Below are 18,745 nucleotides of genomic sequence, written 5' to 3' on the forward strand. Positions count from 1 at the left end.
CCACTCGTGCGTGTGTATGTGTGCATGTGTGTGAGATGCCGTGATTGGCTGTGGTGATGTTGGGTTCCCTGTGCAGCCTAGAGATCCTCCACAGATGGACACGCAGCAGGGATGTGAGATACTGAGAAATTAAATACAGGAAAAGGAAACAAAATCAATAGAATGAGAGGATGGAGGGCTGACTAAGATTTAAAGCTGCTCGGGCTATTCCTCAACTCACTGTCAGTTCCTTCCTTTTAAATGGTTGTTAAAGGGGAGGCATGGGGGTGGATGCAGATTTTCAGCATTTTTAAAGCAGTGGAGGGAAAGGTGATGTAAAGAGGAGAAACAACTTATGAATAAGAAGGGAAACCTGTTTGTTGGGTTGTTTATCCATTTTCTTCCGCACAGGAGGAGGAGGAGGAGGAGGAGGAGGAGGAGGGAGGGGGGCCGGAGTGGAGAGCAGTAACTGAGGGAAGTGTACATGAGCGATGGAGAGAGGGAGCCTGTAGGAGCATGGGGGAGAGCGAGAGAGAGGGAGAGAGAGAGTTGCGCTGCAGTAGCATCCCACAGCAGACGGCTGAGGACTGCCGATGTGTGTGTGACTGCACTGCTGAAGAGGAGGAGGAGGAGTAGGAGGCAGAGGTTGAGAACGCTCGCAGACTCCGCAGGACCACACGGCAGAGTCAGCGGCAGCGCTCCTGTTGGCCCGAACCTGGTAGCCCCCCGCAGTCCCACCGCCGCTCAGGATCTGCACACGCCAACAACGACGCCGGCCCGACCCACGCCGCCACCAGCGCCATGGCACAGGCGGCCAAACACCTCCGCAAGAACAAGGATTTAGAAGCCCAGCTAGAGCAGGAGCGCAAAGAGAAGGAGGAGGAGAGGTTTAAAAAGAGGAGTCGCTCGCGGGATAAAAAGCGCAAGGTACTGGGACCCATTCACAGGCGGGGTACAGTCAGGGGTGTGGGCAAGGTGATGGGGGGGGGGGGGGGGGGTTTGGGGGGCAGGACGGTGGAGATGCCCCCCCCCCCTCCCTTCTGGTCTTTCTCTGTCATGCTAAGCTGTGGTCAGGGGGTTTGGCGGCACACATGGAAAGCCCAGTCTTGAGCGTGTTTCCACTGTGTGTACTCACTGTCTCCCTGCACACATGTATGTCCCGCACATACAGAGCACAGGGAGACGGCACAACACACTGCATGCTCTCCTTCTCCCCCTCGACTGCTTTGTACCTGCTTTATTGACTGTCCAGTCCGAGTCGTCCGATAAGGCAGCGTTGTACTTTACCTCTCACCGTGTCTCTGTCCCTCCTCACATCTCTGTCGCTGTCTCGTCTCCTCTCTCTCTCTCTTTGTTTTCACTCTGCGGTATCAAGCGATTAAAACATTTCACCACAGCAGTAATCTCGCACGAGGAAGGGTGAGCTTTTTTTCTCCCTCTGCGTGGCATTGTAATGACCGCAGAGCAGCACCTCCAGCTCTCTCTCTGTCTGACCAGTCCCAGGCAGAGCTGAGCTGAGCTGGAGCGACCGGTTGTAAACAATAAATCTCTGTTCCGCCAGTCACAGACTGCAGGGACGCTGTCATCAAGTCTACTTTATCCCTTTTGGCCCTGCTTGTCGCATTTCCCTCCAACTCATTAATGACAATGAGTCATCTGCAGATTGTGCTGTTGTGTATTGGCGGCAAATTGGTCCTCAGAAAGCGAGCAGGAGTCCAGTCGCCCTGTGAGGCAGCGCTGTGCCAGGCTGGCTGTAAACCAATCTGATGCTGATGCAGTAGAGACACTGTCATGGACAGACGCACACAGCACCACTTCCACTTCCACCAGAGAGCGGAGGCAGGACAGAAAGGGCTGGTGCAGGGATTGGGATTTTTCTTTATCTGTTGTACTTGTACAAAATGGAGTAAGAAGGTCAGAAGCTGTGTTGTAGCAAAAATCAAAGAGAGGAGAGAAAGAGGAGGAGGTGGAAAGGTGGTATGACTCAGACGTAGCCGGGTGGTTGTCCCCTCAGCAGGGATTTTCTCCTCAGCTCCTTTTTGTTTTGTTTTGGAGTGTCCGGCTCCTTTCAACACATTCACCTACATGCTTCCAGTCTGTGATGACTGACAACTCCTGAGTTTGCATTTCTCCATATTTTTACTCAATGTTACAATTTAGCATGAATCAGAACCAGTACATAGATGCCCGTGTGTAAAATGTGCAAGATCATTATTGAGTGGGGGAAGACCTGCAGCCTTTAACAGCATGAACAGGGCAGGGGATGTGATTTCTGGGGAGGATACTTGCGCGGCCGACCCTAGACTGGCAGTGTGTGGTTTCAGAGGATCCCATATCACTTACGTAACCATGCAGCTTAAGTCTTTCAAATAAGCTTCCTGACTCCCCTCCAGCTCCCCCCTCCCAACCCCTCTCCTTTTTAAAACACCGGCTTACAGCCGTTCCTGGTTTCTGGAGCAGATGTTAATACAGGGGGGATTCTCTCGTCTTTATCTCTCTGGTGCCCTCTTTGTTTCCTCTGCGGTGCCTGCAGCTACCTAATACAAATTCTACACACTGTAATTCATAACTGGTTAACCTGATTTTAGCTAGTTCATTCATCACATGTCTGGTGTATCGGCCTGTCTTCATTCTCGCAGTGTTGTCCAGGTCAACCTTCTACACCAAAGCCACATTTATTGTTTTAACTAAACATTTTGCTCAAACACACATTCATAAACTCATCAGTTTGGTAATTGGTCACAGGCAAACCAGGCTTTTGTTATTTAAGCTTCATTTCCCATGTTCAGTGGAGGCATTTCAATCATTCATTGTGTACGTCTGATGTGTTTTGTGTTGTTACCTGTGCTGAGGAGGTTTGTCTGTCTGTTAGTTGGCAGCATTGCACAAAAAGTACTGGTCGGTTTACCACAGAACTTGGTCGAAGCCTGTGGTATGGGTCAGGAGAGAATCCGATACATTTTACTGCGGATCCAGGAATTTCTTTCACTTTTAACATGCAATTTTCAATATTTTCTTCGATTTGTCCGAGAATAATTCATAGATCTTGATGAAAAAGAAAAGTCAGACATGTTTAGGGGACTGATATTTCGCAATGTGTGAAATTTGTTTCATAAGGGGACAGTTGGGCCTCAGCAGAGTTATGTTTTCTCTTAGTGCCATTCTCGTTGTGTGAAGAATCACTGAGCTTCTTTTATTAATCTTCAAATGACTTTTGCAAACAAATATTTCAACTTCTATTGCTTGATTTATTGTTGCTCAGATCCCAACAGTAGTTCCTTAAATGGATGGCTGTGTCTTGCGGTCAGCCGGCTTCTTAAACCTTTGTCTGATTAATCTCCTCTGGTTGAGTTCGGTCTAATGAGTATTACAGCCTCTAGGGGATGCTACCTGCTTTTTTAGAGTCAAAAGCCTGAGTTATATTCCAGTAATTATTTTTAATTTGGTCTTTTTTTGAAGACATTTCCTGATTTGCTGATCCTCCTAATTGTTTTAATCCCTCTAATCTGCGGTTGGTGTTTAACATGATTATTTCCATCCCTGTGGGACATGAATCAGTGGCCGCTGATGAGCGTCCGGAGTCATAAAGCTAACAATTCGTCACCAAAGGTTGAGAGTGCCAGTTTAATTGGCTTCATGGTGTAGTGGTATTATACGTCGCAGGTGCTGAGCAGTGGATAATGTTGTCCTCAAATTACTTTTATTGATGAGTGGGCTCATCTTGAAAAATGAGCATTGTCAGGTGGGAAGAAAAACCTTTTTTCAGAGTCAGCAGCTATTTTCACGTTTGGATTGTGTCCACGTCCGAAGCTGCTTCAGAGCCAAGTGGTTAACATGACAACAGTGGCTCTGAAGTATGAAGTGGTGGTTCGTTGGTCTCACATCGTTTGCTTCGGCAAAGATTGTTCAGAGGTCACAGGAAATGTACATCTACTTAGACAGAAGATGTTTAACACTCCACGGATACTTGATTTCTTTTTTTTTCTGTCGTACTTCTGCCTTAAATCAAATGTTTGAAGACAGAAAACTAGGCCAATATGATCAAACTCTTTTGTTTCTCATTATAATGAAAAAAAGTTACCTTTCCCTGTTTTCGAGAAAATACAAAAACGTACAATTAAAAGTTTAATATCTAATTTCAATTCTTTAATAATAAACTTAATATGTCTGGGAGCTGATATTAAAAGCCATAAAACTATTTCAGTTGGACTCTTTATGATCGTATAGAGATCTGATTCCTCCTGTTACCGGTTGTGTTAGTGCGACCATAGGGGATCGTTATTTGGTGAGGCCCCAGGCTGTTTTACAAATCCAATAGTCCCGGGTCAGGACGTATGTACCGAGCTGTATTTTTCTGTGCAATAATATGGATTTCTCCATGGTGTCATTTGCCTTTTGCTCATTTGGTTGAATGGTTATGTTTTCTGTTACAGAGTGCACTTAGCTTGGAACTATGGGGTTGGAAGAACTACTAGGACATCTCTCAGTCGAAATATTAAATCATTTAAAAGTTGTTGCATATTCAGTTTTAGTTGATCACATAATTGAAAATCACCCAAATGACCTCATTGTTCCTGCTCTGAAGATGCTGCTTCTCCCATTGCACACATTACAATGACGTGTTTTTATCCTACAGTGAATTGTAATTATTACAGAGCTGGATTATTTTTTATTACTACTTAGCTTGTCAGTTTGTTTGTTTTTTGATTAACCAGTTGATAATTTGATCAATGAACCAAAACGTATCAATACATTTGGGCTATTAAAGAACATAGCACAGTATAAATACCCTTCACAACTTACTGGAGTCCAAAGTGATCACAGGATATTAAATTCCAGTAAAACAAAAAACTTAGTACATGGTTTTTTCGTATTACTGGGATTTAATATTCTCCTGTGAGAAGCTGAAAACATCAGATGTTTGCAGATTGTTTTTAAAAATCACTTAATTGCTTAGCTGCTTTCCCGTTGAAGTGAATGGGTGGGTGGCCTGAAGAACCCCACTATATATAATATCGTATCTATAAATGTAAGTCTGGATTTGCTGTAGCCAGAAGATCATTATTCGATTTTGACTTGTCATGGCAGCTGAGGTCTGACCTGTCTGTGGCTCAGATTTTCAGACTCGTCAAACTATGTCTTGTCGGGATCAGGCTGCACTGTATGTCTCCCTTGTTGCTGTTTATTGTCTGGCCCTCGGCGCTGCTGTCTGCAGACCACAGTCCACCGGGCGTCTTTTCTAAAACTTAAAACGCTGTCCTATAGATGCTCAGGCAATTAATCAGCCGTGGTGCAGAACTATGGACTTAATATGGCTGCCGGCGAACATTGCGATGTTAAAAGTACCATCAGAAGTGCGATCTCAGTTTTCATATAAAGCAGAAGTGGCAGCACTGGATCAGCATTCCAGCCTCGTCTCCGTCTGCCCTCCAAAATCTCTTACCCTCCCCGCCTGAACAAGAAGCGGAGCCTGCACTGAGGCTAATGTGCCGATGTCTGAGACAGATTGGTACTGTAGTGCTGTCGAGGTGTTGATGCGGTGGATGTGTGTGTGTGTTTCGGTGTGTGTGCTCGGGTTTGTTGCAGTGGATTAGGGGTGATGCGGCAGTGATTAAGCCCATCGGAGCCAGCACTAGTTGGCCTCGTCATTGGCTGTGATCAGCGAGATGAATTTTAAATGACCGATCTCCAGGTCAAGCCACTGGCAGATGAAGATTGGTTTTATCATTGGCTACTACAACATGTCAATATTTAGTTTTTATAAGTGCAGTTGATATTCTGTTCAAGGCTCAAGATAAATAAACAGTGGCGGCAGGTTTGCATCGTTTTTAATTGTGGGTTTGGCAAATGGATTTTCAGTAAATCTGACATTTCTTGTTTTGTCTGAGCAACAATTAAAATCCTGAATTTTGTATGATTTCAAAGTGACATAAAATAGGAGAAAAGCCGATAGGAGGTAGTGTTTAAATGCAAATGCTTCAACAATCAATCATTATCAAAAGTGTTGACTCTACACTTTTTGTCTGTTCAATCAATAAGTCAACAAATCATCCAGATCAAGCAACGTAATTTTGGTCTTGGTCGGTTTCAGCTCTGTGTTTGAAAGATGAGGTTTTGATGGATGGAGGAAAGAGCTGACTTAAAAAAATGAATGTGAGCATGATGACCTAAGCCACCTTTCAGTGATGGAACTCTAATGCTCTAAACATTAAGAGCCCGGCCAATTCATGGATTGGCCCTTAGAAATCAACCGATACAAGCCTTGTATGGACATAACTGTGCCTGCATTGCTGTAATGAAAACATTTAAATGTTTACCTAAAGAGTTGTTATTAGTTTTTTCCTTATTTATTTAGTTATTTGTAAAAAGATTTATAGTTTAACTTTAAAATATCAAGGCTCAATTTAATGTATTTCTCAATAGGGCTACATATTGACTTGTGAGGAATCTCTGCCATTTTTTTTGTTTCATATATTTAGGTATCTGTATTGTTTCAGTTTTCTTCAAAGCCAAGCTACACAAAAGAAATGGGATTTTGTGTTTTTATGCTAAACTAGTCTAACTAGTAAGCCCAACTTCACTCCAGTGTAGAATTGGGGTTTTATTAGGCCAAAATGTGGCAACTGTTTTATGGCATTTTATAACCCTTCCATAAAGATCTTGGGTTCAAGATTGGTTTAGAGAGTTAGGATTGTGTGTGTGTGTTTATTTGTGTGTGTTTTTGTGTATGGGCCCAGGTGGCCCTGTGGAACCCCTCAGACAGATGACTCAGCAGCCTGGCTGAGGCACTCACTCATGCTGATGGAGCTCGAGAGCGAGTCTCAGTGAGTCCGGCCACCGGCTCTACAGTAAGTGCTGCTGGGGCAGGTTGGCCGGGAGCTGCATCCTACTCTCCTGTAATTAAAATGGGAATGGAAGGTGCACGTGAGGCCAGTCCGCCAACCCCCCCCCCCTCTCCTCCATTTACCAGGGCAACAGCATTTATTGATGAGCGAGCAGAGAGTGGTATTTTTTTTCAGAGCAGATACCCCACCCATTTAGGATTTGAGAGGAAAAGTCCATAATTTGTTAAGATATAAAAAGCAATGAAATAAACAAGCAGCATAGCAACAAGCATCAATCAGACACTCCTCCTCTGCAGGGGTTCGGCTTCCCCCAAAACTCCAAAGCCTGAGGTTATTTTTAAATTGTGATGAAGACGTGGTGAATCATTTTTCCTTTGCTCTAACCCCACGCGCCTGCTTATTTTCTGCTAATGCATCTGTAATGAAAGAAGGATCCATTGTTTTGCTTCTGCTCGTAAGCCTGCGAGACAGAGACGATGATTGTAAATGAAGCTGAACCGACACGTAGGACTGCAGTGCTCCGAGCAGAGCATTCATCTCCGAGACAGGTTTGTGAAAACCTCCCCAAAAAAAGCGAGACCGTGACAGTAGCAGCATCTGTCTGAGCCGGTCCCTCCACTGCACGGTTAACACGGCACGTGAAATGATGTGTCACATTGAGAGGGGCTTCCTCAGATTTTCCTCCCAGTGCCTCCCTCCCTCCCTCCCTCGCTTCATCATCCTCCTCCGTCTCTCTCCTTGGCTGCTTTTGCTAATCTCTCCTCCCAATTGTTATTCTGATAGTGCAGCTGTTACGTAACTCCCTGAAACAAGAATTGAGAGATCAGGCTTATTGAAATGGATCCTCATCATGCCCAAATAAGAGAGAGAGGGGGAGAGAGAGAGAGAGAGACAGAGTGAAAGAAAATGAGAAAGAATGAGGCGATACCTTCCTAGAGGAATTTGATAGGTCATTGCTGGACATCTTGTTTTGAGATAGGATGGCTTTTGGTGTCCGTCCCCCAACCTGAGCTCTTTCCCTTAAAGAGTCTTCTGGCTGATGATAGAGGAGAGGACATACAGTAAAGGTGGGATGGGGGGTGCTTGGTGCGGTTTGATGTCCAGGTACTCAGAGTCCTGTCTTGATATCCTTGGACTCTGCAGCATCCCTCCCACTGGTCCATACGATCGTTGTGTAGCCTACCAATTAAAAATATTGATTTTCTACAGTAAAATGAAATATATCAATACCTTTGCTGACCTTATGATCCTGTCACTGTCATTCGTTTTCTTTTCATTCATGCTTGCAAAGACCTTTGCTGTTTTTCAGAGCCTGCTACAGCTACAGGGTTCTGGGTATGGCAGTACTGATCAGTTGGTCCTGACTAGTTGGACATTTCTTTATATTGAATATGTTGCTCAATAACAGACCATGTGTATCCCAAGCAGAGTGGAAGCATTTTGGAATGAAAATGTTGGCGTGTGGATGTAGCACAAGTACAGTTTCACAGTGTTGTTTGCACGGTGGAACACTCTTAAGGCTCATCAATGCTATGGAAAGAGACATGTCCATATCAAACGCATACTTCCACAGGTAATTTTCTTTGGCATGGTTGTTAAACAAAACATCCTCTAGAGGGCAGAGCAGAGTCAAGAGTTTCTGACAACAGTAAACATGGCGTCGGTGGAGGAGGTTGTGACAACCTGAAAGAAGCAAAATGTCTGCGAGCAAAGTCAAATCATATCAATGCCTGTAGTTTCTCACCAGCTTGCAAAGTCTTGTCTCAAAAAATGTCTGACATCGATCACATTTCCACGATGTGTAATATGGTCATCTTGCCTAAACTGTCGGCTACACTGCCCCCTCTTGATTCCTGGTGGTACTGCTGCATTTGGTCTGTTTCGCTTATATCCGTCATCGTTTAGAAAACACGAATGAAATGAAGTATGGACAGAAGGAAGTTTCCGTTTTCTTAGGTGGACAACTTTTGCCCTTCAGGTGCAATTCTATATTTTAGAGCATGTATTCTGCAAAATTGTGTGTCTGTGTGTGGTTGTGTGTTGACTGAGTATTTAAGTAGGACTGCATGTGTGTGTCAGTGATTGTATGAGTGTTTGGTGTGAGGATGAGTGCACAGGCTTAAGGAATGTAGCCCAGGGGCAGAGCCAGAGAGGAGATTGATGTCAAAAAGCACTGAACTATCAGGAGAGAGTGGTTGACCCCAGGGTGACTCTGCACCCTTCCCCTCTGTGTTGGATGACGGCTGCCTTATTTACCTGATTGATGCTATGATTACTTTCTTTTGTGTCTACCGGAGGGAAGGGGAATAATTCAATTCCAAACCAAGCATTACAGTAGAACAATCCTGCAGCACAGCGGCTTCCCGACTGTAACTCTCAGTTCCAGTTCTCGGAGTACGGACAATAGAGAGAACGTCTGATTCGTTTAATGAGATGGCCTGGAGAAGATTGAGTTCACGATTGGGGTCTGAATTTTCTGACTGAACAAACCTGCATAGTTGAAAGTGGTGTCCAGAAATGCGTGTGTATATATGTTGCACCCGTTTACTGGAGCTTTTGAAGAGGAGATTCAGATCAGAACCTTTACAGATGATAATATTGAATTTAGGTCTGGGTGATATGGCCAGAGATCATAAGAAAAAAAAAATTGTATTCCCCTTCACTGCACTTACAAACCAGATGCATTGTATTGATAAATAATGGACTTTAAATGTATCGCTATTGATGTCAATTATATAGCGATAATTATTGATAAAGTTTTATCACCGAGTCCTAGTTTGGCCTTCGTCTGTGCCTCTGAGTTACTCGCTGTTATCCCTCATGACAAATCATACTTAGTGCAGCGCGGATTTCTTGAGTCATTTAATCCTTGTGTCGAGTGTCATCACAGCGTCGTAGCATCATGGACCCGTTATTAAAAGCTTACAGCCATTTGTGAACCCGTTCATCTGAATCCCCTGGAGCCAGAGGTGGTGTCACTTTGATTTGATCCTCTTCACTTCTCATCCCACCCAGGACGAGATGCTCTGCTCTCCGGGAAGACGGCCAATGAAATGTTGATCAGAGGATAAAAAACATGGCACCGGACATATTAAAACCTTCAGTCATTCATCCATTCCTCTGATCAACACGCCACATCTGTAGTCACTTGTGTTAACATTGCTGTTGAAATACCTCGGCTGGGATATTACGCTGCTTTTTGAAATTCTTATATTTTCCTTCTGTAGACTTCAGTGTCATTTGTTTCTGCATCGGTGTCATTTAGTTATACTCAAGTCTCAACATGGTGATGATTTGTTGATGTTTGAACAACATAATTACAACACAATACGGAGCGTTTCTTCAGTACAACGTAGGTAAATTAAAATTTGTGATGTCTCAACATCGAAAACGACATTTATTTCTATAAACAATATCCTGGATAATCTGGCTAAATATCCTAAAACATCACAAGGTCCACTCAGTAGTCATTCTGAAGCTTTTGATCATATTTAATACAATACCTTGAAATGTCAGTGTACACTGTACAATGTAAAGTGTCCCGGTGATACAGATAGTAACATAAAGAGAAGCAGTCGCGTTACAGTTTAATAATTGATTATAAAAACATACTATTAATAGAATAAAACATATGATAGGAGTGTATGCACTCAGCTATGTTGCACATAGTATCTTTGCACCTTGCAATGATCTGGATATTTCTGCACTTTGTTGACTTGACACTTTGTAACTTAGTTAAAGTTCTTGACATTTAAGAGACTTTTTGCTGAGTTAGATCATGTGATATGTTGAAAAGCTCAAGAGCTGATTATTTTAATAGAAATTAGGTAAATTATTTTGATTTAAAACATGGTCTGTCATTGAGCATCATGGGCAATTCTTATTTCACTTTGGACTACTACAAATAAAATGCATAACAATACAATACGTGTTGTCCATCGTTGTGGAGGCAGAAGGAGATGTGGATCTCAAGACCTAAAAAAGATAAAACCAAAAAGTTCTTCTTACAGGGCTGCGTGTGGGCAGATGTTTGTGTGTAGTATAGTATGAGTAGGTGTGTAGTAGTTTTGACTGAATACAGCCACAATACATCATACGCCCATTTACCTCTTTGCCATTAAAGCAAGTGACCCTGGTACTTCAACCCTTAACTGCCCCTGTTTTAAAAATCGCCAGTCTCACAGTGTAATCACATTTTCTTCTCTGTGTGTGTGTGTGTGACTCTACAATTCCCGTGTGTCTGAGTATGAGCTCACACGTTCATTGAACAGAGGCACGTGGCTTGTCTTGTGGCGCAGGATTTACTAGCTGTATCTCGGAGGATAGTGGTGTCACCCAGCCTTTAATTGGCTGACCCCAGAGATTTTTCTCGAGCAGATGCAGAGCCAGGTGCCCAACCCCTTCCCCTCTCTCTTCCCCCCTCTCTCTCTCTCTCTCTCCCTTTCCCTCTCCCTGCGTACATTCCTCCATTCTTCCGATAATCAATTCTGCTGCTTTAATATAGACCAGTACTCCTACCCGACCCCCCCCCCCTCGCTGCCGCAGTTACTTGGAGCACATTGCAACACTGCAAGAGCATGCCTTCAATTCTTAACACCTCCCTCAGCCACCGAGTGTGCACCGAACGTTATGGATCCACATCTAGCCAGAGAAAGAGCGAGAGAGAGAGAAACTAGAGAGATTAAGTGAGCAACAGAGAGAGACAGGAGGAGGGGGATGGAGCCTCAATCATGTTTTACTGTTCCACGAGCCCAATGTTTTCATTTGGCAGGGAAAGAAAACAAAATGGGAGTGCTGAGGAGTTAGATATAAAATCATCAACTTCCACTTTTTGTAAAAAACATCTTTTGATGAATAAAACAGATTTTTGCCCAGATACTGTTTCAGCTGCATTTCCACCCCCTCCCCTCCACGTTATATCAGTTTCGATCGAAGAGGAGGGGGTCGATCCTTGAGGACTGGGGCGGTATTGGCTCAGGATGTACAGTATGAGAATCCTCATGTATGCAGCAGCTTCACAAGGTCATTCCCTACCTAGCACTCCATCACATGTAAGCACACATGTATGTAGAGTGGGCACACATACACACACACACACACACACACACAAACACATCTCACTGTCAGCCAGTCCTTAGTCAGCACAGTGCTGCTCTGTGGGAGGGTTGGATGTCGCCACCTAGTGTTGACATAGAGGATCTTTAACACTGACATCATCTCCTTTACTCTCTCGTGTGTGTCCTCTCTCCCACAGTCGGATTCTCCGCTAATAATATTAGTCTCTATATATAATGTCATCTTTTTACTTACAGAACCATTTATAAGAGTGAGTTTGTGTGTGTGTGTGGGGGGGGGGGATACACACAGCCTTCCTTTATGACCACATGCTACACTAAAATCCATTTGAAGCTCATTTTACATTGTGTCACCACATTTGAGCGCTGTGTCCTCTTTTAAAACAATATTTTTCCAGTCCAGTTTTGTCAGAAGGGATTTTAGACAGATTGATAGTTTCAGAAAGATCCCCTGGTAAATTATTCATTTTTATCGACGGCCGGAGTTGGATCCTTTTTGAATTTGTTCACGTTCATCATGTCCTCATCTGTTTTTCTGCTCTTTTTCAAACTCTTGCATAAAGTAGCACCTCCTCCACCTCCTCCCTTCGCTGCTGACACCACTCTCCTTTACTCCGCTGCCTCCGTACAGGGACTAAGTGAAGGAGAATATATAGTTGAGCTTGAGGCGGTGCGGGACAGATAGTCTGCTGGTAATGAGGAAAATGTTTTTCAGAGCATAGAGCACAGTGACTTTGGCCTCTGCAACCCCGTAGGCACAGACCATTACACACACACACGCACACGCTTACACACACACACACGCTTCTGCATCTGACATAAATACAGTACACGTGTGGTTGTGTTCAATCAATTCCTATCTTACCCCCCTCGACTAGTGAGGAAAAACCTTTTTCTTTAAATTTAAGAATAAATTTAAAGCAAATCAAGATTCTTTGAGTTGTAGACAAAAGAGGACATTAAAAGACATCACTCTTGTGTCTGAGAATCATGAAGATAATCAGGATATTAATAGATGATAATTCAATCATTGGTTGAAGCCTTAAACAGGTTTATGTTCAGTTAAATGCTTTGTCTCAATCATCTTTCTGTGTCCATGGAGAAAATATCCCTCACATTTTACACTTAACAGCCGTATGGGCATTTCCTCCAATCAACCAATGTTGATTAAAGAGGGGAAAACAACAACATTGAAATATAAAAACATCATCATGCACACTCAGATCTTTTTATCTTCCATCTCTTCTGTCTCTTCAAGCAAGCAGGATTGTAGAGGATCAGTTTCTACGTGGTCAGTAGGCAACTAAAGCAACTTTCGTTAAAAAATGTTTCCCATCATTCATCAGTTTTCCTGTGCCACATCCTCTCCTGTCAATCCGTTTCAGTCCTTTTTGCATTATTCTTGCTTCCTGCTGAGTCGGCGAAACTAAATACACTTAAACACTTAACTCACAGTTTTTATTTCCACCTATCTGTGAACCCTCATGCTCACTTAGTCCATCTTCAATTCTTCAGGTCATCTTCATCTGATTATCTAAACCATATTTAACAGAAGCTGTGTATATTATGATTTTAATGTAAGTTACATGCAGAGGGTGATGTAATCATATAAACAATCTTTATTGCATACAGTCAAAAAACCAGTAAATGTTTGAAAGGTTTATTTTCCAGCTTTCACCTCTCCTACAGTTTAAATCTATTTCATCTAGTTTTGCATGTTATCATTCCAGAGAACATTCTTCTAATATGGTTTCTTTGTTATTCATTTTTTTCAGGGTTATTTCTGTGTTTCACTTGCCTGGGTTTACACACTTGTGGTTGTTATGCAATATGCTCAGAATATCCTGATACTGAGCAGAGGTGCATGAGTGAGTGAGACATGTTGGCATGGTCGACCAGCAGCATTCTGTTGAGTGAAAATCTGCCTTATTTCATCCAACAGATTTAATCCACTCTGTTAGTGTAGATGTGTCCTGTTGAGTCGTCGTCTGTTGCAGCCATAAAACAAAACCTGTGTATGTAAACTGAAACTGATGTGGGTGCAAATTTGAGAGTAAGAAAAACATTTTACTTTCAGTATATTAGCTGTGTGTATTGTAGGAAGCATGCATATGGGTCTTAGGTATCCAGACATGTGTGGCCCTGAACCGGAGGGTTATAGAGAAAAGAGCTCAGATGAGAGTGGAAAAGTAGAAGTTGGAAAGAGTATGTAGAGGAATGTGATGTCAAAACAAAACATGTCCTCTGAGAGACTGGTAATAATCAGTCTTTACTCGTGCATGTCTTTAAAAATTGTGTTTGAAATGGGTAAATATCAGAATGAATGTATTTCTTTCCCTAAAGATGGATTGTTTCACCGATGCCTGATGAGGTGGTCTTGGCTCCCTCTGCTGGTCAGAGCAGGGTGTGATCTCATCTGTATTTGACTTGACTGGGACTTCGCTGACAGCACAGCATGATGCAGTCAGCGGGCTGACAGTTGGTGCAAAGGTCATCCACAGACACGGTCCTCGAGAGAGTCGGAGGGGAGAGGACAGGAAATGTAGAGGACAGAGCTTCACACTGCCTTCACAGGGAGCTGCTTGTGTTGTGTAGTGCTGTTTTGTGTGGGATGCCTGGAGGACTCCGTCTTTCTCCGACACACAGTCGCACATTGCCCCAGATAGCAGCCGAGTGTGCAGTACACACACAGGCTGTGTTCCCACCCGCCTCTCCCTGTGATCTAGTGCATCAATTCAACACTGTTCTGCAATACTGTTACGCAGAGTCATCAATTATTCATTAAGGATATCTGCACTTGTTCTGTCATCGCCTTCATAGACCGAGAGATGGAATTCAGGGATGACGAGGTTAAAGAAACTGATTTCATTTTGCCAAAACCTCAATGAAACAGTTATTGGGTGGGCAGAAAGATGATGGTGCAACATATAATGATTTATTTGTGATGTGGGAAACATCTGTCGGGGGCAATGAAGCATGGACATCTCTGTGCCCCCGCCTCATAAAACCAACAAATAGCTCCATCATCTCTGCATAGATGACATGGGTCAGTCACCGGGGTGATTCTCAAGCCAGCTGCTTGTCGGAGGACACAATTCAAAAAAGTCATCGAGCAGATCTTTCAGGAGCAACAGGAGTGTGCAGGTTCATTAGCTCCTAATAAGTGGAGGAACATTTTGGCCAGGAGGGGGACGACCTTCCAGGAGACCGGAGGATGATGGACGAGGGAACCCCCCTCTGCAGAGGCAAGGCCCTGTCCTGTCAGACCCTCTGCGCAGCTCATGAATATGGACACGTGGCTGATGTATGGTGCAGGGAAAGAGGGACCGTCAGTGGAGGAGGAGATTTAGACATATTTCATGGATTGATGCTGCCACTGAGGGCAGCGGAGGATGCAGGTGCACAGAGACACAAATAAACGCTGAGTGTTTGTGAGTGTGCGTGGCCGCTTGGATGAACATCTGTAACTGCTGTCTGCAGAGGCTGATTTTAGTGCGGAGCTGAAAACAGTGTCCAGTGATGTGTGTGTTCTGTCGGAGACACAGATTGGTGGAGGCAGGTCTGGCACCGTGTGGTCCACAGCACTGCAGGGTCATGAATGATTTAATGGCAGAAGAGGTGAGCGCCCTCCTCCAGCTCTCAAGATGCGGAGGCATTTTATGTGCCGCAGAACAGATTCATTTTCATGACCGTGCCAACCTTTGTATCGATACTCTGAATAAACTTCTATCAGCTATATTTATGATGATATGTGTTCAGCTGGGCTCCGCACGCTCTGCTGTTGCTGCAGTTTATCAAGTTCACTCCTACCGTCTTGTGTCCATGTTATTCTCGCCCATATTTGGTGGAAACTTATGTAAGTTACAAAAACCGTGGCGGAGGAGGATCTGCAGGCACACAATCTTAAGAAGTATGTTACAGAAATAGTCCTCATATCAATATTTTCCTACAGTACAAACTACACACACAGTATCAGTCTCCCATGATATGAATATTATATTACCCTGAGCTTATGTTGTAGGTAATACGACCCCAGCATGGAACATTATGGTCATGTTACTGTTGGACTGCAGCCAGGGAGCGTGTTCATATACATTCATGAACAATGGCTTTGTTCATGTGAAAAGGTCACATGTGACATCAAGCCTTTTTAGTCCGTTTAGTGAAAGTGTTGATGCTATTGTTCTGTCACGGAAAGGTTGGAGGTTAAAACATCTCTTCACCTCCTTCTTTCTACTCTCTCATTTTCAAATTCTTAGGATTTTTTTGTCTTTTCCTCATCTCTCGTTTCTAATGGTTCAGTATTACTGTGATATACGTTTGATGTTTCATTGCAAACGTTAAACCTAATGCAGATTTTAAGTTTAGTCCAATTTTCATCCCTTTCTGGTTTACTAGATGGAAAAAAGAGAACTAATTTGTACAATTTCAGTTTAATGTTAGTTCCCAGATATTTTGTGTTTCCTTAAAGACAAATCCCAGAAAAGGTCCCAAAGCAAAAGTTAGTCTCTACTGACTGAAGGCTTGAGTCTCCCAAAATAATTTAACAGGGAGAGAGCTGGGAAATGGTCGCATTTGTTTATTTACACATTTGATGCTCCTCCGGCGGCAGGAGAGTGGATGTGAGATGGTCTCAGAATAAACCACAGTGCCCACGTGCATGATAACTAAGGAGGATGTCACAGAGTGAAACAGCATATTATTTATGGTTTTAATAAAACAATGGAGCTTGGAGGAATAACTGCGTTATGGTTTGGCAAAACACGCACACACATGCGCACAACCACACACACACACACACACACACACGTTAATGGGATCAACCAATTGCTTTTGCTTGTTTGATGAGATTAGCTGGAATAGCTCTGCAAAAATATAAAGAAAATGACCAGACTTGACCTTTTCAGTTGGATTTATACATTCAATATATTTTTCATATGCTGTACAGGTTGGTTGAGGTTGAGGTTGGTTTGTGGTGAGGTGAGACAATGTGCAACCTGAAACAGAAACTGGAGGTACTGAAACGTGAAGAGCACCTGTGAGAGAAAGAACACATGTCCAGCATCACTGGCAGAAGGACGAGGGTGTCAGAGATTAATAACACAGCATGACGGAGTGGCCATTTGAATAACAGAAGGAAATAAACCGAGAGAGGGATGCTGGCGCTGAAGTGGGCTCAGGACGGTCGGTGGGGATGCAGCTCTGCACTTTTTTTTTGGCTCTTCGTTCCTTTGTTATGCTCCATTTACTCAATATGGGAGCCAATGTGCTGTCTAAGGATGAAACTATTTTGAGGCATTGCTCCTGGTTATAGACTTTGTTTTCTTAAATGCTGATAAAGCCGTTTCTCTGAGGCGGCTCTATACATTCAGCACTCTTCAAGCAGTGTGTGTCCCCTTGTCCTTTGTGGTAAGAATAGAGCAGCCAATATTTTACACAATGGGTTGTCCTTCATGTTGTTGGACTGTTTAAACACTGTACGCTAAGAGGGACAGTTTGTTAAATTCATCTTAACTTTTATGACTGTGCAGCAGCAGTAATTGGCGGCATTATGTTTCCAGGTTTTCCGTCCATCCGACTGATTCTTGTAAACACAGTATTTCAAGAACTCCTTGAGGGAATTGTTCACTTGATTTCAAGGATGAACTGAATCGATTTTAGTGGCTGAAGGTTAAAGGTCAAGGTGTCCTATGTTCTTCTGAATATGACACATCAGGAACACTCATCTGGCAAAGACATTCACTTGGCCTCAAGGATGTTTTGAATTGGTTAAAGGTCAAGGTCACTGTTGCTCACTCAAAATGTGATAACACACTCAAAAGACAAAAGCCTTTTGAGTGTGTTATCTTTAGAACGCCATGAGAGAATTCTTTCAAATTTGGCACAAACCTTCACTAAGCTTCATGGATTAACAGATTTGGAATTTGGGTGGTCAAAGATTATGATATCTTAAATCTGCCTGAAGGGAATTTCCTCAAATATTGCCCAGTGGTCATTTTGACTCAAAGATGAAGATTTCAGATATCAAAGGTCACAATGACAGAAAATGTACAATGACTGAAACAGCACTGTTCTATGGAGGCGTACAACTGTAGGGCTGTAATTATAGTTTTAGTGAATTATAAGGATAATCGTGTAGATTCTTCCTGAGATATCATAGTGTTACTTTAATTCAGTAGTTTTATTGAGTGGGACTCTCCAGCTTTGATTATCACACTGAAGCGATTTTTGATTTGTTCCACTGTGCTTTAATCAGAGCAGAGAGATGTTTGATATGTCCGTCCCTCTCACTTCAATCCAAAGTATTAGTTCTTTTGCTCACCTCTCTGGTGATAATTTATTCAGATTCTTTTCCCACACCTTGTCCCTCCCAGTACAAACATGTTCCTTCAGCAGGACCAACAGTGTGTCACCTTTTCACTTTCTGCTTTTTCTCCCTCTTGACCCGCTCATCGTGCCGAGCTTCAGATACAATGTGCGCTCTCATCACATCCAAACCTTTCCGCTCTCTCCACTCCTCTCTCTTTTGTGCTCCTTTTCTCTGTTCCTCTCCGGCTCTCTACTTTCATACAACGCTCACATTTTTGTCCTCTCCCCTGCTTTTGATTTCTCTTAGTCCTTGAACTGACCCAGAGCCTCTCCATGTGCGCGTCTTTGTGGGTTTCTCGGCTTTGACAACCCCCTTGAGCCACTCACCCCCAAATCCCATCTCGAGTGCTCTCTTCCTGTTTCTGAGGGCTTTGCCAAGGGTTAGGGACTTGTCTGTGGTTGGTATGTGTCTCCCTTGGAAAGGAGGAGGGGGGCTGTGCTTGCATTGTGAGAACAGGAGTGTGTTTTTCTCAGGCC

At 43.4% G+C, this 18,745-nt stretch overlaps 1 protein-coding gene across 1 annotated transcript in view; it reads left to right on the plus strand.

The window, feature by feature from the left end:
• Window positions 1-659: 659 nt before the first annotated feature.
• Window positions 660-18,745, plus strand: part of ank1a (ankyrin 1, erythrocytic a) — an 80,306-nt gene continuing 62,220 nt past the window's right edge. The window contains exon 1 of the mRNA XM_062381935.1: window positions 660-906. Coding sequence (XP_062237919.1) covers window positions 781-906 — 126 coding nt within the window. The 5' untranslated portion in view covers window positions 660-780. The remainder of the gene's footprint in view (window positions 907-18,745) is intronic.

This window comes from Platichthys flesus, chromosome 3, assembly GCF_949316205.1.
Source record: "Platichthys flesus chromosome 3, fPlaFle2.1, whole genome shotgun sequence".
NCBI classification, from domain to species: Eukaryota; Metazoa; Chordata; class Actinopteri; order Pleuronectiformes; family Pleuronectidae; genus Platichthys; species Platichthys flesus.